Genomic DNA, 25128 nt, shown 5'->3' with positions numbered 1-25128 from the left:
AGTTCATCAAGAAGAGGTGGGCATACACATCCATGCCAAGAGAAATTTGGAGGAGCTGAGCAACGTGCTGGCAGCCATGAGGAAGATGGCAGCCAAGAATGATTGATGAACCCTCCCCGCAAAAAGATCGCTCCTACAAAAAAAAAAAAAAAGAATTTGAATCAACAATTGTGTGTATTCAAATATTGTATAAACTGTAAAAAGTCTGTGTTTGTTATCCATTTGACTACACTAGTGAACCTACAGAACTCATACCACTGACCACTCAAGGGAGCCCTAGCCTCTGAAAAGTGACAGCTTGAAGCCACTTTACAGAAAATTCCCTCAGATGTGCCCATTGTCACCAGTCAATGACCTGTAAATGTATACTTAAAATTAGTTTTAATGATCCTGAATCTCTACCAACTGAAAAAAAACAGTTGGGTTACTGTACGATGTGGATAATAGGAGAGTGGAGAAAGGGAACTTTAAGCACTGCTAATGGAAATATAAATTAGGGTGCCAATACTGGAAATAATATGGAAATTCTTTCAAAATGCTAAAAGGATAACCTCCATCTGATATAGAAATCTCCCCTCTGGGAATATGTATCTTAAGGACTAGAAACAAGTGAGGTAAAATATCACAGTTCCATGTTCACTGCTGTGTTATTCACAACAGTCAGGACATGGTCAACCAATGTCAATAGACGGGTGAATAAAAATGAGGCACATTAGTCTTAGTGCATTTGTGCATGACTAATTATTTCAAAAGAAAGGAGCTTGTCATTTTCTAGTGACATGAACGAACCTGAGAAACATTGTGCTGAGTAAAATAAGCCAGGCAAAGAAAGATAAAACCTAACACTATTTATACATGGAATATGAAAACTCAAACTCACAGGAATAGAAATGATTAGCAAGGCTGAGGAAGAGTGAGGAAGACACAGAGAGGGTGGACAATGGGTACAAAGTTAATTAGGTATGAGTAAGAAATTCTTGTTTTCTGTTGCATGGTAAGTAACTATAGGTAATGATAATTTGCTTTGTATCTTATAAAGATGGAGCAAAGGAAACTGAATATTTTCATCAGAAAGAAATACATTTTTGAGAAGATAAACATATTTGCCTTGATTTAAACACTACATAGTAGACACATGTATCAAAACATCCCATGGAGCCAGGCATGATGACACACATCTGCAATCCTAGCACTTGGGTGACTGAAGCAGGAAGACTTGGGAAATCAAAGCCAGACTGAACTACATAAAGAAACTATGTCTCGAGAACAACAATAAAAAGACATTGTACCCTTAAACTACATGTGTGAGTTGTGTGTGTGTGTGTGTGTGTGTGTGTGTGTGTGTGTGTGTAACTCGCATACCATGGTAAAAGCACGGAAGTCAGAGGATGACTTTCGGAAGTTGGTTCTTTCCTTCCACTGTGGGATCTAAAGATCAAATTCACATTGTCAGGAAGCTCTTTTGCTGCAGAGTCATCTTGTTGGCCCTTTACATTTCTCATGCAATAATTTACAAAGCAACTTAGAAAAAAAAGTATAAGAAGAAATCATATGATCCAGAAATCACACCTGAGGGTCTGATGATTCTACTGTTTCCAAAGAGCATATCTCCAATTGTTATTATGACACCATGAATACATACACACACACACACACACACACACACACACATATACACACACACACACACATACACACACACACACACACACACACACAAGTGACAGATGGGTTATTGCAGGTGCTTCACAATGTACATATCATCTAACCACCTTGCTAAGTTATATAATTGTATTTGCCAATTATATTACAATAAAGCTGGAAATTGTAAATAAACTCATTTAGGTTTGTGAAGTGAGGAATTCAAAGACAAAAAACTGAAGAGTCTGACACAGATGGAAATTTAAAAATTCAATGCCCCACAAATAGAACAGACTAATGGTCATTAGATGCTAGAGAAGCCCCAACAGGGGTGGGGAAGAGAGGATAAGTGACAAACACAAATACGTAAAGGAAGACTAAGTTCTAGGAGTCCAGACTCAGAGATAGTTGGATGTAACTTACAAGTTATTATACATCTTGAAACAACTACAAGTCAGAGGGTTCCCAACACAAAGAAATCCTAATTGCCCTGGTTTTATCATGAGTATCAATATATCTATTCTATATGCATTGCAGTGTGCCCTTTAAATGCATGCATCGTGTATTAAGTAAAACTAGACCCTTGCTCCTTCACAGCATTCACTGCACATGGTTAACAGGTGCACACATCCAATGGCTGTGATACTGGAGGAGGAAGAAATTGCCTCCAGGATTACAGAAAATATGTTGCACAAGTAGATGCCCCTAGGAGTGACACACTTAGCTGTGTTACCTCTTCCCTGTGTCTTTATAGAAGACACATGACTGTTGGGGGTTATATCTCACACCTTCTGATGGTTACATCTCAATCTTTAAGACAAATAGTTCCGTGTGATGTTCATACTAAGACAATGCTAAATGTCACCTTCCGTGACCACAAGCTATCTCTCTCCAGACTCTCACAGTCACTTTGTATAACAGTTCGTATGTTTTGATTATTGAATTTTTATCTTTTACTCTTTCCTTGTCTTGTCAATTTTCCCTTTACCTGTCTTGTTTAAAAGATGTCTTGACACTGCAAACTCAATCAGACTGAGTCTACCTATCTCTGTTTTGTCCAAGTCCCAGGCTACCATAGCATCAGATTAATTCTGTGACAGAAGGCTGGTTCTCTCTTGTTCTCAGAAAATTATAATAGTTGCCATAAAGATTTGGTTCAATGCCTAGAACAACCTTATCTATTTAACAACTGAACTCATCGCTTTACTGACCAACAGTTCACCTTGCATTCCTGAAACTGCTCCTGTTCTTCCTCCAGGCATCTCTTCTTGGTGAAATATTAGTCACCTTCCCCACAGTTACCTCAGATCATTCTTATCCACAAGTGAAAGAAAGCATTTGGGGTCATGCTGTTCTTTCTTAGAGTTCTCATATGCTAGATTAGTTACCATTTATACTATTCATCATGTAGGAGGGCACTCTCCTACCAGATGTATTAGTAGGATTCTCTAGAAAAAAAAAGAAAAGGTGTGTGTGTGTGTGTGTGTGTGTGTGTGTGTGTGTGTGTGTGTGTGTGTGTGTAGAAGGAAGTTGGGTTAGGTTATTAGTTGTCTTAGGTAGGAGTTGAAATAGGGTCACACTGCAGTCCAAGCTGGCCTAGAACATTGTAGACCAGACTTGGCTTGCTATAAACCTCCCTGTTAAACCTGTTGAACCAGGTGGCATTGCTGGTAAATCCCACCAATCACTTACATAATAACAGCAATTCTCTTTTAATTCTTCTAAAAATTGAAGCTATTATACTTCCTAATTTGTTCCATAAGACAGGTATCCTCTAATGTCAAAACCAGTAATAACACACACACACAAAAAAAAAACCAAGTCCATATTCCTTATGAATACTTGCTGTAGTTTGGATCTGAGGTTCCCCAGAAGCCATGTGTCAAACACCTGCTGACCACCAAGGTATGGGTAAAGGACCATTAAGAGTCAGATGTTAGTGGAAGTAAATTAGGTCAAATGGTTTATAACCTTGAAGGAATCACTGGGACTCTGGTCACTTCATCCTTGACCTTTCCCTGTTCTTTCTCCTTCATCCTCCCTCCCCTTTCCCCATTCCTGCCATCAACCCCCTTGCTGCCTCCTCTCTCTCCTTTCTCAAAATTCAGGGGAAAACAGGTCTGAAATCAAAATAGTCAACTGATCAAAGGCTGCAGCTTCTGAAATTTAAAATAGTATATATCTTCTGTTCTTAGAAATCACTTATGTCATATCTATTGAAAGCTAATGCAGCATTTATGCAAAAAAATGTCTCCAAATAATAGCAAAATGTAATCAACATATGAAAGTGATTAAATACTGTCAGTGATATTCATGCCTAGATTATAAACATACTTCAACACAGAAATCAATCAGTGTGATACAGAATTAATCAAGAAACAAATAAATATATTAGTCAATATAGTACTTAGTAAAGTTCAACACCATTTTGTAAGTTTAAAGACAAGTCAATGCGGATGATCAAAATGTGAATGCTTCACTCCTTCTTTAAATGAGGAAAAAGAATACCCTTGGCTGGGAAGGGAGAGGCAAAGATTAAAACAGAGACTGAAGGAACACCCATTCAGAGCCTGCCCCACAGGTGGCCCATACATATACAGCCACCCAATTAGACAAGATGGATGAAGCAAAGAAGTGCAGACCGACAGGAGCCGGATGTAGATCGCTCCTGAGAGACACAGCCAGAATACAGCAAATACAGAGGCGAATGCCAGCAGCAAACCACTGAACTGAGAATAGGTCCCCCGTTGAAGGAATCAGAGAAAGAACTGGAAGAGCTTGAAGGGGCTCGAGACCCCAAAAGTACAACAATGCCAAGCAACCAGAGCTTCCAGGGACTAAGCCACTACCTAAAGACTATACATGGACTGAGCCTGGACTCTGACCCCATAGGTAGCAATGAATATCCTAGTAAGAGCACCAGTGGAAGGGGAAGCCCTGGGTCCTGCTAAGACTGAACCCCCAGTGAACTAGACTGGTGGGGGGAGGGCGGCAATGGGGGGAGGGTTGGGAGGGGAACACCCATAAGGAAGGGGAGGGGGGAGGGGGAGGTTTGCCCGGATACCGGGAAAGGGAATAACACTTGAAATGTATATAAGAAATACTCAAGTTAATAAAAAAATAAATAAATTAAAAAAAAAGACAAGTCAATGAACTTAGAGTAAAGGTATTTCTCCAAAAAAGTCATGCAATATCTAGTAAGTGTCTAACAGTTCTCAGAATCACTGTGAGACACCACTTCACACCTTTTAGGACTACCTTTACTAGTAACAAAGCACAACAGGTTTTGATGAGGATATAAAGAAATGGGAACCTGTGTGTTGCTTCTGCACATAAAAAGTGATGCAATCTCCACAAGAACAAGAATAGCAAGTCTTCAAGAACGGAAGCACAGAATGTGGTCCAGTTATTATGCAGCCTTTGATCAGTTGACTATTTTGATTTCAGACCTGTTTTCCCCTGAATTTTGAGAAAGGAGAGAGAGGAGGCAGCAAGGGGGTTGATGGCAGGAATGGGGAAAGGGGAGGGAGGATGAAGGAGAAAGAACAGGGAAAGGTCAAGGATGAAGTGACCAGAGTCCCAGTGATTCCTTCAAGGTTATAAACCATGCTTCCAGATTCGTGACACAAAGGGAAAGATCAGCTGGAGAGCTGGCTCAGTGGTCAAGAGCACTGACTGCTCTCCCAGAGGTCCTGAGTTCAATTCTCAGCAACCAAGGCTCACAATCATCTGTAATGGAATCCAACGCCCTCTTCTGGTATGTCTTAAGACAATGACAGTGTACAGTGTACTTACATAAAACAAATAAATAAATCTTTTTTAAAAAAGAAATGCATGTATAGTTATTTTTAAAAAGTGAAAGATCACTCAAACAGAAACTTGGGTGAAAATGTCCACAGTGGTTTTATTCATAAAACTCCCAGAGGTGGAATATGCACACAGAGTAATATTTCAGTCACAAAAGGAATTCAATTCTGATAAACATTTGAATCTTGAAACATGCTAAGTGAAAAAAGCCAGACACAAGAGGAATCAGTCATAGACTTAAAGAAAAAGTCAAAGGATCAGAGTGTGTACTAGAATTTATTAAAATTGGACAGTGAAAGAGTTTTATTTAATGTAAACACAACTCACTTTGGGGGAATGAACCTTGTTTGCAGATGACTAGTTATGCTGGTTGTCAACACTACATAGGAGCCTAATGTCACTGACCTTAACTCTGCCCTTTAAAAATGTGATATTATTATTGTTATATTACCTATATTTTGACACAATCAAGTGACTTTAAAATTCTGCATTTCTACTAATGTCTCACATAACACTTAGTTGCTGGTTTGGAGACAATGAGTTATAAGACTTCAGTATGGTGGGGAAGGTAATGTTGTAAGTTCCTTAGGAAATGGATTATCTTTTAGATTCTTGTAACTAATAATTGGCTCATATATAAACTCAGTGTTTTGAGTGTAATTTGTAAAGGAATTTGTAAGACATATAATATACCGAGGTAATATATTTGTAAGGTGAGCCAAATGTTGACCATAATACAGATATTACCAAACAGCAAACACAGAGGACATCCTAGGGAGCTGTATGGAGCAGTATAATCAGAGCCTCACACAGGCTGTTGCATATCAGTGTGCTGCTGATGTACTAAAAATTTTTGTTTTATTCAGCTATTATAAAAGGCTGGAGCTAAACAGCAGAAACTATGTGTGCACTCATTGCAGACTGTTTTCAAAGAGTAATTTATTCTAATCAGTGGATTCACTTTGCTCTCATTTCCAACGGCAACATCATATGAAGAACACCATGTGCTTTATACATGGGACTTCATCGATGATTATATCAGATAGTACAGCTGTCTGAGCAGAACGCAAGGTTGGCTAAGCACCAGCATTAGAGGAAAGTTATTTGTTGAGGAGAAAAGCCACACATGAGTCTTGCGTACATGGACAACAGATCATGTTCTTACTGAGGTGAGATTTAATGCCCCTTCATGTTATGAATGTGGGGTTTCATATAATTTTATTATATAATCATTAGTTTTATAATATGTTAATGATACTTACCAACTATTTCATGACTTTCTTATTTTAACACTTTTCTTTTCTTATGTATGTATGAAATTAGAGGTGTTACAAAATTGCTATGGAACGTGTCAATATCTATTATACTCACTATGGTGAATGACTGCATTGTTTTCTTTCTTGGTGTTGCATTCCTTTCTGACCCATTTGGGACACAATAATTCATCAGGGACATCATTACCTGAAAGCCTATTATCAGTCCATATGCTTTGGTACTATTTAATTAATTAATTAGTAATCCCACTCTACAAGTTATACCAGTATCTTTAGTATCACCTCAGTACAGGGCGATATGCTGTATGCTTTAACAAATGAGACTGGCGTGGGCATATTTTACCAGTATGGAAATAAGAACTTGTGCACCCAATGATGGGCTTAGGACAAGCATAACCTAAAGGAAGGATTGTGCTTAATGCAGCTCTAATGACAAATAGGTCTCCAAAATACTCTAAGCTCTAATACTACAAATCTACTTATGGTGGGTTATCTAACTCTGTACTTGGCAAAACAGAAAACTACCCCCTCAGAATGCTGGATAGAAAGAATAATAATATTCCACATTTTATAGAGAGTCCCAAGCACCAGGTAACCTCAAGGCTTCCCATGCTAATATCCAATCAGGGTTAGAGTAGAAATAAAATTTAATATCTGGGCAAACATTTCTCACTTTACTTTCCTTGTTTTATTCCAATTCTAAAATTTCGGTTAACTCCAATCCTCAGCTAAAAATGAGGTAAAGAAGTCACAAATTCAATAACAAAATATGAACAAGATCATATTTTGAAGATCACAAGAAGCTTCGCATGCAAGGGAATGCAGGCAGGGTGCATTCTGAGGACCTTCTGTGGCAGACTGTTAAAGATGCAGCATTCTGTTGTATGACAACCAAGTGAAAACTTCACCTGCCCATGCTATATTGTTGTTATTTTTTTATTTTAGGAGAATTAAACTATAAATAATATGGCACATTCTGAAAGAGCCAACGGGTTGCAAGAAAGTAATCAGAGATATGGGTAAGCTTCCCCTAAATTGTACAATTTTTCCTGAGATTTCAAACATGCATTATACCTTTCACAGCTGTAATTAAAAAAAAGTTTTCAACAATGCCAACCAACCAGAGCTTCCAGGGACTAAGCCACTACCCAAAGACTATACATGGACTGACCCTGGGCTCCAACTGCATAGGTAGCAGTGAATAGCCTAGTAAGAGCACCAGTGGAAGGGGAAGCCCTTGGTCCTGTCAAGACTGAACCCCCAGTGAACGGGATTGTTGGGGGGAGGGTAGTAATGGGGGGAGAATGGGGAGGGGAACACCCATACATAAGGGGAGGGGTTGGGGGATGTTGGCCTGGAAACCGGGAAAGGGAATAACAATTGTAATGTAAATAAGAAATATCCAATTTAATAAAGATAGAAAAAAACAGTTTTCTTTTTCAAAAGTAGCAATGTTTGTATTAGGTGTACTTTAATTGTTATTACCACTAATGCAGTTGTTATTACAATTGCTTCCATGTTGGTTCCAGGATAGCTAATTGCTACAGAAAGTGTTGTTAGGAATTCCGATATCACCTCTTTTGAAATTCTTGTGGCAGTATATCGAGTAAAGGAAAGATGGTTGCATAATTTCACTTCACATTGATAGACTCTTGGTTCCACATGGTACATGTATTTTCACTAAATATATGTCTTTGTGCCTATGTACAGTATACTGTTTTCTACATTCAGAATGCATTCATGTAGAGATACAAAATAGAAAGAGTTTTAAATCCTATTTTCACATTTGCCATTAAGCACAGGCTATATTTGGATACACATTCTGTATAGCTAGAGAGCAACTCCCTAGCCCAAATGGTTTATAACAGGAAATATCCAGAAAAGGATCTCCTACCATTTTAACAATTTTTAAGCATTCAACATTCAATCACCAGCTGCCCTACTCAGCCTACAACATGCACAATCACAATCTTGACTGTGGGTGTAACTTTTATTTCATATAAAAGTTAGACCATGCAATATTTGTCTTTCTGTGGTTTTTTACATGGTATAATGCTCTAGATTCTTACATGTTTTCATATATGATATAATTCTTTTCTTTCCAATGCTGAGAGGGATGGGACACATCTATTTTCACAATACTTGGAAGGATAAAAGAGGGGGATCTGAAAGCAGCCTAGGCTGAATAGTGAGCCATTATTAAAAGAAAGGAAGAAATAAAGAAGGAAGGAAGGAAGGAAGGATTAGAGACATGAGCTCTGGCCTTATTTGCCAATTTGAGACATTCCTGTACTATTTTTCACATGGCTGAACTTTGTGGCTATTACTAAAAATTTAAAAAAAAATATTGGGAACACTTTGAAAGTCAAGAGTTGCATCCCACAACTGAATGTGCGAAGGCCTTTAATCTTTTGATGTGGTTGCTATTTTCCCATATTGTTGAGCTGTTTTCTTATAAACTAAATGTCCCTTCTCTGATTTCTATGCAATCGATGTCAGCATAAGGGAGTGATGAGGAGACAAATCTGTTTTAGATTTTGTTTGTGCATTTAAGCATTACCTGTGAACCAAATAAACCATATCTTCAGCTCACATTTATCAGCATCATAATGACTTCATAGATGAAATTCAAGTTTTGGATTATGATCAAGGTTAATCCCTAGTGGTGTAAACTAGGACTGTTCACTTTAGTGAACACTTTGTTCACTTTAGTTCAATTTAGTCTTCTCTGAAATGGTCATGGCACTATTGACCTTGTGGGCCTACTACAGCCGTAGACCACAGAGCAGGTAAGGAACACCTCGGAAAAACTGAAGTAAGGATGTGGCTAGTTTTGCTGGTTACCTGGTAGGACTGAGGAGTTACACAGCTCACTTGCCTTAGAGACAAAACTAAATAAGGGAGGATGCTAGAAATCAGCCAGTGAGGAGAATTAAAGGCTAGGTCGAATGGTTTTGAAAGGCCAGATTCCTGAATATGAAGGTTGGCTCTGTTCTAAAAATCTGGGCAAGATTCTGACGAGGTGAGGAATGCTCAGTTGGTGATAGGAACAGAAATTTGGACGTTTTGGGCCATATAATCTTAGTTACTCAGTCATTAACTTATCTCAGCTTGCAGCCAAGCAGAGAACACAAAAGGCTCATGAGCAAAGATTCAGACAACCTCCCTGTGCTCAAACTATGCACCTGCACATTGGCAACCTGGCCTCTGACTGAGAGCCAGCCTGTGTCTCCCCTCTTGCTTCTGATAGAGAGGAGTCAATTACTGCAAGGTGACACAAACCTTCTAAAGGTCAGGGGCAAGGAAATGTTCTCCTGCAAATGAAATTTATCAGGTGGCAAAAGCTGAGGTTAGCCACAGGAAAGGAGTTTACAGTTTCCAAGCACAGTGATTTTTGTTTGTTTTCTTGCTTGTTTGTTTTTGTTTGGTTTGGTTTTTTCCACCTATGCCTCCTCCTAGACATCAGCCTGTACATAAATTAACTATTAACCTGAGGCAGGAGATGGAGCACAGCAAGGACTTCATCATGGTGAAAAGAATTGCACATTTCAAAGCTAGAGAAAAGACATGGAAGGGCAAGTTTGCCACAAGTTACAGCTTTTCCTTCTTGTCTTTAATGTGTTAAGTGTTTCCGAATTGTGTGTATTTGATATAAACTCAATGCACAAAGTCACATGCTACATTTCAGTTTCCTTGAAATGTGAGCTAAGGGATTTTCAAAGGGATGACAAAATTCAGAGTATCCCGTGCAACGCCCTTGACAGAATTTGGTTCCTGTACAGATCACAGCTGCTCTTCAGCGTTTTGTCAGAGAAGACCATTTTTGTGTTTTTTGTGTTTTTTGTGTTTTAATTCCACTCTTCATGCTTGGTAGGCTGCTGCTGTCCTAAGGACACAGGAACAGGTGCTGGTGCAGGTGTGAAGCAGCAGACCCCTCATGCACTGTGATAGGAAAGTGCTGGAAACTGCACAGCCTTCCTTGTAAAATTAAAAACAGGGCTAGCACGGTGGTTATATGGGTAAAACTTCTTGCTGAGCAAAACGGATGCCCTCAGTTCAATCCCTGAATCCCACTTTGGAAGGGAAGAAGTCCCAAGAGTTATCCTCTGCCCCTTCATTCATGTTCTGTGGCACACACACACAGACACACACACAGACACACACACACAGACACACACACACAGACACACACACAAACACACACACACAGACACACACGCACACACACACAGACACACACACACAGACACACACACACAGACACACACACACAGACACACACACACACACACACACACACACACACACACGTGCAAATAAAACCTTTTAAACATAATTTAAAAACCTGCATACCTGGTGGGACTGAGAAGCTACAAAGCTGGCTTGTCTTAGAGGAGACAACACTAAATAAAGAAGGATGGTGGAAATCAGCCAGTGAGGAGAACTAAAGGCTAGGTCGAATGGTTTTGAAAAGCCGGATTCCTGAATATGAAGGTTGGCTCTGTCCTGAAAATCCGGGCAGTCCCACCAGGTAATTGGTATATTCATTATACCAAGAAACTATTTCTGGGTATATATCCAAAAAGATTGAAAGCAGAGTGTACACTCATGATCATAGATGCATTGGTAGCAATTGCCAAAGCTTGGAAGAGATCTTAGTATGTGCTGACTTAGTATGTGAGGAAGACACACAGTCCAGTGAGAATAGTCGTCCACCTTAAATATTAGAGAGGGACTCTGCAGAATGGAGGAAACTATCCTGCTAAGTGAGTAATTCCAAGATGAGCCTTGAAGACGTTATGCCAACCACAAAAGGGGAAGTTCTGTATGATTTCACTCAGCTGAGTCACCTACGGTTGTCAGATTCTTAGAGAAAAGACACAGAATGTGGCTGAGGAAATAGGACAATAGGCACAAGGAATAAGTTTTGTGATGAAAAGAGTTCTGTGGACGGCGTGAAAGATGCATTTGGTGACCTCCACACTTACAGTGGTTATGAAGATGGCATCTGCTATGTATATTTTAACACAATTTAACCATTTTCACTCCAGATGTATGTATTCAGTTCTATACAGACAGCCACAGGTGACTTTTTTTAAAAGATTTATTTATTTTATTTATATGAGTACAACTGTAGCTGTCCTCAGACACAGCAGAAGAGAGCATCAGATCTCATTACAGATGGTTGTGAGCCACCATGTGGTTGCTGGGATTTGAACTCAAGACCTCTGGAAAAGCACTCGGTGCTCTTAACCAATGAGCCATCTCTCCAGCCCCACAGGCAACTTCAAAAGTTTGTACTTCCTGTCATTAAATATGCTCTTCAGATTTAGCAATTTGTATGAACTTGCTGCCAAAGGTGGTATTTCTCCAGCACAGTTTGGCAAAACATTAATTGGAAAATTATACAAATTTTATTCACATTGTACATTTTCTGTCTTCATACTTATTTTTCAGATCTCTGCAAGAACAACTGCCTAAAGCAGGAAATCAAGCTGTCGGACCTATTGAGATAGTAAGTAAAACCAGGGCACAAGTGTATGAATTAGAAAATTGTGGGAATTGATGGTAGTACATAGAATGTTCTCATTTGTTTGCTAGTTTACATTCTCTATGTGCCAAAAACAAACAAACAAACAAACCAAAGAAATGGATTCATCATAGTGTCTGCCACAGACATTGTTCTATTGCAGTGAAGAAACACTATGACCAAAGCAACTCTTCTAAAAGAAGGAATTTGACTGGGACTTGCTTACAGTTTTAGAGGGTCAGTCCATTATCTTCACGGCAGGGAGCATGACAGCAGGGATCATAGTGACAGGTAGATGTGGTTCTGCAGAAGTAGTTCAGAGCTATGTCCTGATCCACAGGAAGAGAGAGGAAGAGACACTGAGCCTTTTGAAACTTCAAGGTCCGCGATATCAGCTTTCAGCAGCATAAAGTTCTAGATGTGCTGGGCACAAATGCTACCTAAGAGTGCTCAACAGCATGGACAGTTATGCACAACTTTTACTATGTTTCCACTTGGATAAGTTCCAATATATAAACATTAATTTATGTCAATAGCATAAAATTTCTTTTTTCAAGTAGCCTCTTTAATGATTATTTTTATTCTTTCAGAACTTTATATATTCATATAATGAATTTTAATCAAATCCATCAATTCCCTCTCTTTCAGCTTTTTCCCTATTCCATCCCACCACTATCCCCCCTTCCTCATATATCCGTTTATAAAAATCCACCAAGATCCCTTGGTGTTGCCAGTATGTGCATGGATATGGGTCCATCTATTGGAGCATTTGTCATCCAGGGGCATCATGCTTAAAGAAAACTGACTCTCCCATTCCCGGAAACCATCAGTTGCCAATGGCTCCTGAGCTGGGGTGGGACTTCATGGACCTCTCCTAACTCTGCTGTGATTTTGTCTGGTTTACTCTTGTGTCAGTCTTATGCGTGCAGTCCCAACCATTGAGAACTCATGTATTTCATAACCTTGTCATGTCTATAAAATACTACTTTAGTGCACTCATCCATGCCCTCTGGATGTTTAATATCCTTTTGGAACCTTTCCACTTCCTCTTCCACCATGATCCCTGACCCTTGGAACGAGGATACTTTATGATACAGGACTTCCACTTAGAGTCAAACTTTTCAGTCTCTTATCCTCAGCATATTTACCAGTGGTGTGTTGTTGTCTTAATTAATATCTACTATTAAAAAATTTCTCTGATGAGAGTTGAGAAATGCACTAATCAATAGATATAAACATAGAACTTGGGGGACAGTTTAATACTATACCCATTGAGCAGAATTATAGTATTAGGCTCTACCCTAAGGTCTGCAACCAACTAAGTTATTAGATTTTTCCCAGTTGACTATACCATGCCTGAGTTATGTCTTATAGAACAGGCCTTAAATCCAATCAGAAAGTGGCTGGTTATGTCCATGATGTTTGTGCCATTATTGTACTATAAATATTATATATTGTACTATAAACATGATAAATTTCAGAATGGCACATTCTGAAAGAGCCAACTGGTTGCAAGAAAGTAATCAGAGATATGGGTAAGCTTCCCCTAAATTGTACAATTTTTCCTGAGATTTCAAACATACATTATACCTTTCACGGCTATAATAAAAAAAAAGTTTTCAACAATGCCAACCAACCAGAGCTTCCAGGGACTAAGCCACTACCCAAAGACTATACATGGACTGACCCTGGGCTCCAACCTCATAGGTAGCAATGAATAGCCTAGTAAGAGCATCTGTGGAAGGGGAAGCCCTTGGTTCTGCCAAGACTGAACCCCCAGTGAACGGGATTGTTGGGAGGAGGGTGGTAATGGGGGTAGGATGGGGAGGGGAACACCCATACAGAAGGGGATGGGGAGAGGTTAGGGGGATGTTGGCCGTGAAACCGGGAAGGGGAATAACAATCGAAATGTAAATAAGAAATACTCAAGTTAATAAAGATGGAAAAAATAAATAAAAAGTTTTTAAAACATTATATGGATACTTACTACTGTAGAAGCATGTATGTATGAATGCATGTATTGTGCATGTATAAAAGAGTTTAAATGAGTTATTACCTTACAAGAAGGAGACAATGCCTAGCTGGGGTGGCACAGGCTATCAAACAAAAAGCCCAGTGCCTAGAATGTGGTGCCTTTTTTAATGTTATTGGCTTCTGGGATCCCATAAACCTCCCCCTAAACATTACAAAATATTGGCACTGCTCTTGGTTTCCCTTCAGAATGTGATACTAAAATTCTATTGCCGAAGTCCACATACTTGAGTTATAGGACACAGAGAAGTCAAGTTCCTACGAAGAGTTTTTAAATAATTATTATGTAAAGCCTGTATATAGTAGAAAACATGCCAACACACATATTTAGAATTATGTTAGAATTATGTTCAAAGAACACTGTCATGCATATCCTCTGATACATCTTTTCAACACTAATCTCTTTGCTCAGTTGACAGTGATGTGGCAACTGTTATGGTTTGGTTTCTGTTGATGTGATAAACATGATGAGGAAAAGCAACTGGAGAGGAAAGGGTTTATTTCAGTCTACATCTTATAGTTCATCGTCAGAGAAAGCCAGGACAGGAGCTCAAGGCAGAAGCTTGAAATAAAAACCAAGGGGGAATATCGCTCACTGGTTCGTTCTCTGACTCATTTCAACTTACCTATTTAAGAGCCCAGGCCCATCTGCCTGGGAATGGCAGTACCCACAGTTGACTGGGCTGTCCTAGTATTGTGTCATGAAAGATTCATGAACCCCAAAAGACCACCAAGGAGCTGAATCTGATGTAATCACATTAGGGTCTCTAGGGTCTGACACAGCAGGAAAGTGGAGCCCTGAGCCTAGGTTCAGGCAAGCATTTATAGAAGCAAGAAATGAGTATCTACCTGGGTTCACATCTGATTGGGGGGGTCATTATGGCCTTTAACATAATTGGCTGTTCTGGGAGCCAAACTATAAACTTAACTTCTATGGTTTCCTGCTGGTTATTAGGCAAGGGCAGGCTTGTAACCTGGAGGTGCAGATTTGTTGGGGGTTCCCCTGGAAACTGGTGCTAGGTACCAGCTGTTACTTGAGTTCAACCTTAGATCAGGTTCTCTAAGATAAAGAATGAATCCAAAAGATTTGGTCTTTCACTACATTGATCACCAATTATTTAAAAAATGCCCCCATAGACATGACCACAGGCCCATCTGATGAAAACAATTCTTTAGTTGAGGTTTTCTCTTCTCAGGTGTGTCAAGCTGACAATCAAAATTATCTGTCACAACAAAACACATCTGTTTCAAAAGTTAAAATCTAGGAAGTATCAGAATGTGCATAACATTATCAATAGGACAATAAACCTCTAAACATATGCACATGTGGACAACACTAATCTATTTAGTAGTGTTCGAATTTGTGGGTATGATATGTGCATGTGTGTGTGTGTGTGTGTGTGTGTGTGTGTGTGTGTGTGTGTAACAATGATAATTATAGATGAGATTATGAATTCAAGAGGGACTTAGGGTGACATGAGAGGACTTGAGGATGGGAGAGGAAGAGGTAAAAATGATGTAAATGAAATGTATCCATACATGAAATTCTCAAATTTTTTAATTTAAAAAACAAGATAAAACACTATGCTGGTGAAAAGGGGGAGGCAGACACCCATGTATCATTCGTAGTGCTGAAAAATACTCTAGCCATTCTTCATAACTACTGCTGAGCTACTGCAATGAGTAAACAAAAATACAGTTTGTATACACAAAATATGTACTGTGTGTGATGCTGTTCAAATCTAATACATTCCAGCAACATTGCATTATAATCCTCCTCTCTCGAGGGTCATTCATGGTTTGGTTTTGGATTGGTATTGTGGGGACTTGATATACGATGGAGCATTCAATGTTTGGCTTTCAGGCATCCCATTAAATAATTATTGACACTTGTTTACAAGATAGACATTATTTGAGGGCAAATTTAATATAAGGAACCATAAATAAAAAAAATGGAACATATAATCCATCACGTTTTACCAGATGGGTGTTTACAGCTAGTGATGGAGATCAATAATGCTCATGAACAAACATGTGTTGATTGACTTTGCATCAAGACCTTTAAAATAAGTGGAAATGGAAGCTTTGGAATCACTCCCACATGGGATCTGAAGTACATTTTCATACAGTTTGAACTGTTTGGGCTAGTTTGTTTTTCAGCACCTCCTCAAACCCTGATGTGAAGCTTTAAGAGCTAAGCCTGAGTGCTTGCTTGCTTTTTCCTTTGGAGAGAAAGGCATACCCATGGTTTTATGATTGACTTACTCTCATGCTCTGTTGGTTAGGTGATATTTGCTATGGGTAGAGCTATAGGTTGGAGTTTTTGCTTGTGTTTTATAACATTTTCACAATTTGTTTTCTCAGTTCCGTTTTGCTGATAATCTGGACATTGTCCTCATGACTCTGGGAATACTAGCATCGATGATAAATGGAGCCACTGTTCCTTTAATGTCCCTGGTTTTAGGAGAAATAAGTGACCATTTTATTAATGGATGCCTAGTCCAAACTAACAAAAGTAAGTGCAAGACCTTCCTGTATCACTGGAGACTCAAACACATTAAATAAGGCAATCGGATATTGGGTTTATATATTATTATAAAACAATATTTGTATAAATGTATTTATCTACATTGCTTGATACTAAATAACCAAGGTCTGTATTAGAGATCTTCAGAAAAATCACCAGCAAAATGTGTGTCTGGATATGAAACACTGTTGGAGAGAAAGAAAAAAAAGAAAAGGAAGAGCGAGAGGAGAGAGGGGGTGAGAGGAAATAGGAACAGAATGGGAGAAAAAGAAAAAGGAGAGAGAGTAGAGGGGGACAAAAAGGGATGAAATAAAAAGGGGGTAGAGGAGGGGAAGGAACTGGTTTATTTGACTATGGAATCTGGCAGAAAACAGCCAGTGCTGTAGCTAAAGTCCAAAGTCTGTTTATTGATGGGATATCATCTGAGACCTCTGCAGTTCATCTTGTTTCTCAAAATCTTAATAATGCTCTGAAAATAGTGGTGCATTGCATCAGGACTTAATCAAAAGCATGACCCATTTGCATCACTCACCTATAATGCCTATAATGTCTCCTTATGAAGAAGAGATCAGAAAGTTAGGTGTGACCAAATCTGTTGGTTCACTAGCTCCTTGGTGGTCTTTACCTAGACATGGACATATGTGATATTACCAGCCATAATTCAGTATGAAGGCAGCAAAGAACATGCAGAAAAGTATTTTTGCTAAAGTCAAATGCCCCAACAATAGGGAAGAGGAGGAGACCCCTAACAAAGAAACCGAAAGCTGCTTTCACGCCACTCGTGTTCGTGAGCATCTCCCCAGCATTACATCCCTCACACAGCTTCAAGGCCATGTCCTTCAGGTGGCTTTACTTTAGTATATAATTCCAGTGGTCTTTTAAGACATTAGGGCAGCATTTAACTTAATGTATAGTTTCAATGGTTCTCCTGTGCATGGATGTATTAAGAATCTGGTGTGGTTTAATGGACATTTTAAATATAGTAACTTTACACAGGTATTCCAAATTCAGCATCCTTATAATTAAGTATCCGTATTTATTGCAACTGAGACAAATGTCTAATGAAAACCTGTCCCATCTCTTAGACACTTGCCTAGCTTTTGCAGTGTGACTCCCTCTGTGCCCTACTTGCCTTTAAATACATCATGCCTTCTCATTTCCTACTCCCTGGCTGATATTTCAAGTATCTCCCTTTTATCTGAATAGAACTAATCCATTGCTTCCATCTCTGTGCCTTCCCGAGTGATTGTTTCCTCCCTAAACAGCTATGCGATTTTTGTCATTTTAATGATATAAACAAAACAAAACTAAATATGTGAGTAAAATTAAAAGTTTGTTCTTTATAGGGGCTGGAGAGAGTTTAGCCAGAAAGGACATGATGCAAATGTGGTGTGTGTGTGTGTGTGTGTGTGTGTGTGTGTGTGTGTGTGTGTGTGTGTGTGTGTACATACAACACCTGTAACCCCAATGCTGCAGGAGTAGAAACAGCCTAGCTAGTATTAACAGCCTAGCTCCTTCAGTGAGAGAACATGTCTTAAAGGAAACAGTGTAGAGAGTGATCAAGCAGGACATCTGACATGTTTCATGTATGCAGGCACATACACCTATAAACATATGTATGGATACAACACACATACACAAATACACCACAAAATGTGTACGTAAAAAAAAAAAATGAGGAGACCCTTTCGTTGTCCAGGTATGGAAGTGAGCCTGCAAAGAGTTGAAAATGAAAACTCAGTTCGGACTTCAGGGGGTCTAATGCCAGGCAGCTCAATGTCAGCATATTTGGAACAAAAGGTTTCCAGGCAACAATCATTCCAGTTACAGGTGTACAATAAAGCTTGAGGTGTGACTAATTAGGAACTCCTTTACAAATTATATATGTCCATGAAGGTGGGTTCTATGGCTAAGGATAAAGGTCTAGGGAGAGAGAGTCTGGGATAAACAGTCTGGGGGAGTTAAGTGAGGTTTGCCACTATAGTAAAAGGTGGATGAAGATAGCAAAATGGTCACTGTGTCATTACAATATCTACTCCTAGCTTTCTGGGCAGGAAAACAGGTATTTTATCTCCTCCTTGAGGAGAGGCCCCTATATGTTTAACATTCCTGGTTTCCCTAGTGATCTGTGGACAAAAAGACCTCTGTGCCATTAACACAAAAACATTTATATTTTAGTGATATAAACTAAATATTGTTGTGCATATTGATTCATAAGTTCACTGAATAGATATTTACTGATTGTCAATTCTGTCGCAGTGAAGCAGTGATAAATCTAGCAGCTTAAGGCAGTATTTTTAGGAGTATTCAATTTCTTGAGGTATTCTATAACTGATTATCTTACTTGATATCATGGTTTGAATGAGAATTGTCCCATAGACTTATGTATTTGAATCCTTGGTTCTGTGTTGGTGGAACTTTTCAAGAAGGATCGGGAGGTGTTTTCTTATTGAAGGAAGTGTGTCATTGGAGGTGGGCTTTGAATTTTCAAAAGCCCATGCCACTTCCAGTTCTCTCTCTCTCTCTCTCTCTCTCTCTCTCTCTCTCTCTCTCTCTCTCTCTCCCTCCCTCCCTCCCTCCCTCCCTCCCTCCCTCACTTCTTTTCCTTCTTCTCTTCCCTCCCCATCCCTCCTTCCTTCCCTCCACCATCTCTCTTTCTGACTCATGCTTGTGAATCAGAGGTGATCAGCTCCAGTTCTAGCACCATGCCTGCTTGCCTGCTGCCATACTCTCCAACATGATGGTCATAGATTCTCACCCTCTGGAACCATGAATCTTAAACTAAATGCTTTCTTTCTTATAAGTTGTCATAGTAATGATGTCATGTCACAGCAATAAAAGTAAGTAAGACTCTTGCTTTGGGTAGGAATAGTTAGTGCACATGCAATAGATACTGCTGTGGTGCATTTTCTCAGTGTTGGCAAAATGCTTGACACAGGGCAAGTGAAGTAGCTCAGCAGGCCAAGGTACTTGCTGCTGAATCTGATGACCTAGATTTGATCTCCAAGATCCACAGAGTAGAAGGAAAGAATTAACTCCTGAGAGTTGTATTCTGACCTACATACACACTAAACAAGCAAACAAATTTGTTGTCAACAAGTTAAAAGAAAGCTTTACTTTGGCTATTGTTTTGCAAGGTTTGGGCCCACGGTACAATGGCTCACTGCTGTGGGCCTGTGATAAAGCAGAAAATCATAGAGAATGGGTGTAGCAGAGATCAGAGCAAAGCCCTCCTGCTTACCTCCCGGTAGATAAGAGACAAAGAAAGCAGAGACAAAGCCTGAGCTTGGTGGCCACCTCGTTCTTCAGCTTTTGTCCCATGCTGGCTTGTTGGATGGCAGTGCCTGCATTCAGAGGTAGCTTTCCCCTTCAGCTGTTTCCATTACAGTTGTACCTGAAAAGGCCCTCACAGACTCTCACAGAATGTGCTTTACGAGTTTCCCCAGCATTGTCAACCCAATCAAGATGACAGCCATGATTAACCATCACGGTGGTAAACATAAGAGCAGTTTAGATTTAGGTAAGTTTCTTGGATATTATTGTTATATCACATTACTAAAGAGATGCTCAGGGGCTGGAAAGGTGTCTCAGTGGTTAACAGCACTTGCTGTTTATGCAGAGGATTTGATCCAAGCACACCACAGTCCCAGGGAATCTGATGCCTTCTTCTGATCTCTATTAGCACCTGACATGCAAGTGGGGTGTTTACATACACAAATGGGGCAATACACTCATACACATAAAATAAAAATAAATGTTTAGAGAGAAGTATAAATATGAAGGGGTATTCTCTTAACATTTAATGATAGTTATGCTAATTACTAATTACTGATGCTAATTTTCTGGAGGATAATAAAGAATCATTTCCCACAAACAAAATAGAAATAGTAACTATCATTAATTAGAGGTTCCTTTCTATGTAAACATTGAACTTTTGCATTGGCTATAATCTAAAAATTGATATAATCTAAAAATTGAGATTACACTATTTCTATGTCACGGTGATAACATTTTAGAAAGAGTATTGATTGTCTTTAGTAGCTGGATTAAATATCAGTTAACATTTCTGTTAAGATTTATTATCTGTACTCTTTCTGCATCACTTCTAATTTTTGAAATGGGCTAATTAAAATTATGTATCACAATTCCATATATGGCATGAGGGGGATAACTATTCACGTATAAGTAAATACACAGACATTGTTATATGCAGCGAAGAACATTAAAGTCTGAAGTTTTTTCCAAATGTTTATTGTGACGGTTTATTTAAAAAATTATAATATTGGGTACAGTCTATGGTTTTATATTGTTGGTTAAGCCAGGTATTGCTAATGGTAGGCAATATTTTTCCAAGAGACACAGAGAAAATTTTTCATCAAAGACTCAAAAGCAAAGATCGTTTGAAACAGTTTTGTTATTGGTTCCCTTGGTGGTAACCCCCTATATTTCAATGAGATTTGTGTCCATTTTTTGCCATGACTTTTAGAACTTCCCCACATATACTTGCATTTCTTGAACTTTCTAAGTCACTCTCTGGGACATGTTGAATTTAATACTAAAGTGCATAACCTTGGACAGACAATGGGACACTATGGCTGTAACTCTCCTTGCTGTCAGCTGATTGTTAAAGGTATCCTAGAGAACTCTTCCCAGGTATGAGCCATGAGGTCAGTGTTGCCTCTTAGCTTTCACTGTGGGGAAACATTTTGAGAGAAGAGATAGTTCTTGCGAATTCTCCTTTAAAAGACATGGGCAGCAAGGAATCATGACCCCGAGGCATTGATTCCATTTTCTATAAAAGCAAGCAAACAAACAAAAATTATATATTTGGTTTGGAGGGATAATTATGAAACACTCTGGCCAACTATTAGTTAATTTCCTTTATAATTTAAAAAACAAATCTCTTTTTTTTCAGCTAAATATCAGAACTGTTCTCAGTCTCAAGAAAAGTTGAATGAAGATATCATTATGTAAGTCCAAATGAAATAAGTTCCTACTTCCTGCATGCTGCTTTATCCAATACTTGTAAGAAAGAGCTAAAAACCTTAATCATTTATATCATATGTAAGCGATTAAAGTAAGCCTGTGTTTTTCTTCCATTCCATATATAGTACAATTAGAACATAATTTTCCCATTTATTTCAAAGGTATGAGTCTGAGGAGATGGTTAGTTCAGTAAAGTGCTTTCTGTGCGAATGTAAGGACCTGAGTTCAGATCCCCAACACCCAGGTAAAGCCAGGCACTCAGCACTGGAGAAAGACACAGATGATCCAGAACTCATTAGCAAGACAGTAGTCAAATCAGCAAGCTCCTGATTAGGGGAGCCTCAAAAATAAAACAGAGGACAATGAAAGAAGAGGGAAAACAAAAGCATGGATACCGTTGTCCTTCTAAGAAGAGGGAACAGAATACTTACAGGAGGAAGTAAGGAGATGCAGTGTGGGGCAGAGACTGAAGGAAAGGCCACCCAGAGACTGCCCCACCTGGGGATCCATCCCACGTGCAGCCACCAAACCCAGTCACTATTGCTGATGCCAAGAAGTGCTTGCTGACAGGAGTCTGATATAGCTGTCTCCTGAGAGGCTCTGACACATACAGAGGCCAATGCTCACAGCTAACCATTGGTCCCCAGTGGAGGATTTAGAGAAAAGACTGAAGGAGCTGAAGGGATTTGCAACCCATAGGAAGAACAACATTATCAACCAACCAGAATCCCCAGAGTTCCCAGGGACTAAACCACCAACCAAAGATTACATAGGGGATATCCATGGCTCCATCCGTATATTTAGCAGAGGATGGCTTTGTCTGGCTCAATAAGAGGAAAGGCTTTTGGTCCTGGGAAGGCTCAATGCCCCAGTATAGGAAAATGCCAGGGTGGGGAAGGAGTGGGTGGGGAGGGAGCACCCTCACAGAAGCAGAGGGAGAGGGAATGGGATAGGGGGGGTTCCAGAGGGGAAACCGGGAAAGGGGATGACATTTGAAATGTAAATAAATAAAATTATCCAATTTTAAAAAAGAAAAAAAAACTAATGCTGAGCTTTGCCCAAATATGTGTGAACATATACATGTTTTACACACATAAAGACTGGAAAAATAAAAGGTGTGTAGTCATCTTCTCTGAGTTATATTTGACAAAATTGTCACCAACCCAAAAGCTGTGAGGATCTGCAATTTTATGCCAGTTTTGTTCCTAGAACCGAAAGAACATCACTTAGAGGATAAAGGATTCTTTTTCCTTTTCTAAAAATTGTTCTTCTTTCCAACCATCATAGGAAAATGCTACCTAAATAGATTTTAAATTTGAAAAGGTGTGCTAAAGATAGCATTTACTAGAAGAGCATGTGTAAGGCCTTGGATTGATCCTCAGCATCATAAAAAGAAAAAAAGGAAGGAGTTAGAAAGAAAGAAGAGAAGGAACATGAATTAAATGAATACAGTGAAGCAAATAATTTTGAAAATAAAATAACTCAAAATAATAATAAAGATTGAGAATAAATCCCATCCAGATTAATAATCTCAAAGTCTGAATAATAAAGAAATTATAAAGGCGTTCTGTTTTGTAAATTATGAGGTAAATAGTAGACTTGACTTTATTTATCTACCAGATGCTGAGTTAAATGTTTTGTCTTTTCTGGTCTCTTCATATTCTTCTCACTAAAAGTTTCAATCTTCAAACAGACCAGAGCGACACCTAGTCTTTTCTTCTACGCCTTAGCTTTGTTTGCCTGCTTTGGTTAAAACAGGATCTGTATGACTGAGACTTGGAACTCTCCATGGAGCTCAAACTGGCCTTGAACTCATGATCCTCCTTCTCTAACCTCTATCCAAGGGCCACTATGAGAATATGACACTATGCACTGTCTAATATGTTAGCCACAGCCACGTGTATCTACAGAGATACTAAGTAATTGCAGTTAAGTAAATTCTAAATTCACTTCCTCACTCTGTGTCACTGTTCATGGACTCCGTGAGTACATCCATCTGCGGGTACACCCCCCACTGATGTCCTGTGAAGTACACATTTTTAAAACTGTAGCATTGCCTTATGATTGAGCTGAAGGAGATCTTATAAATTCTGGATATACATTCTTTCCCAGATTTAATAGACAACTGGTTTCTTGCACCACGTGGCTAGTCTTCGTTTACTTAAATGGTTCTTTTGAAGTGAAAATGTTTTACATTTTGATGAATTTAAATTTATCAATTTTCTTAAGGACTGTGATTTTGAATTTAAGAATTTTTTGAGCAACCGAGGGTTACTACTTTCTTCGATAAGTTTTCGTGTTTTAGCCCTTCCCTGTAGCCCTGTGTCCATTTCGGGTTAATTTAGACTAAGGAAGGGTCTAACCTCATCTTTCTCACATGTTGTCCCAGCACACTGTGAAAGACAAGACTGTACTTTCTCCACCACACTGCTTGGCACTTTGGCTAAAAGCCAACTCTCTGTAACTGTAAGGATTAATTTCTAGCTTCTGAATTATCAATGCATCTATCTTTATGCTAGCACCACACCTTTTTAACTACAGTATCTTTTTAGTTAATAAGTAAATAAAATTAGAAATTAAGTCACAGAACAATTTCCTTTTTTAAATTAGCCTGGCTACTCTGAGTCCTTCCCTCCTACATACATTTTAGGATGTCTGCTAATTTTTTAAAGGAAGATATTGGATTTGTTTGTTTGTTTGTTTGTTTGTCTGACTATGTATCACTGGCCAGCATAGAAATTGCTGTGCATGGCAGGCTAGCCTTAATTCACAACAGTCTGCCTGCCTATGCCTCCTAGTGGAGTTAAAGGCACATGCCACCATTCTGAAAGATACCATTTCAGCCTGATGCTTGCATAGGCAGCAAAGAATCAACAGAATCACAAAATTCGACCACCAGGATGACAAGGTTTTCGTTTTGTTTTGCTTTGCTTTGATTTGCTTTGTTCAGAGAGCTGAACTAAGTTTCAAACCTCAGCTGGAACTGTTGCGTCAGAGAAATTAATTATTTCACGTTGGAGCCAAAATCAAAGTTGAGTGCTAGACAAACTTATAGCTAACATTGAGTTAATGCCAGTTTTGTTTTCTTCTTTAAATTTACAAAGTACTTAAGTCCCTTGATTTCCAACCACCTCTCTGCTTCCTTTGCAGTCTCTTTTCTCTTCAGGCCAAATCCACCTGTCTGCAGAATTTCTGAGCTTCATCCTTGTCCCTCTTTTCTTGATCTACATTTTAATAGTTTGTCTCCCACAGTGGTCTTGCTCAACCTGTTTGCTGGAGTTACTGCCTGGAAGCTATCTATAACTTTCAAAGTTACATCTCCAACTTAGTGA

General features: G+C 39.0%; 1 protein-coding gene across 5 annotated transcripts in view; it reads left to right on the top strand.

Moving 5' to 3' along the window:
• Window positions 1–6471: 6471 nt before the first annotated feature.
• The window catches only part of Abcb5 (ATP binding cassette subfamily B member 5), a 95610-nt gene continuing 76953 nt past the window's right edge, over window positions 6472–25128 (top strand). For 3 of the 5 annotated variants that reach the window (XM_087553585.1, XM_087553586.1, XM_087553584.1), the window contains exons 1-5: window positions 6473–6617; window positions 7668–7741; window positions 12180–12237; window positions 16648–16798; window positions 21726–21780. In XM_087553585.1, coding sequence (XP_087409711.1) covers window positions 7689–7741; window positions 12180–12237; window positions 16648–16798; window positions 21726–21780 — 317 coding nt within the window. In that variant the 5' untranslated portion in view covers window positions 6473–6617; window positions 7668–7688. 5 annotated transcript variants of the gene reach the window in all.

Source organism: Rattus norvegicus, chromosome 6, assembly GCF_021556685.1.
Source record: "Rattus norvegicus strain SHRSP/BbbUtx chromosome 6, alternate assembly SHRSP_T2T, whole genome shotgun sequence".
Taxonomy (NCBI): domain Eukaryota; kingdom Metazoa; phylum Chordata; class Mammalia; order Rodentia; family Muridae; genus Rattus; species Rattus norvegicus.
Note: the sequence above shows the minus strand (reverse complement) of the source record. Positions and strands in the feature narration are given on the sequence as shown.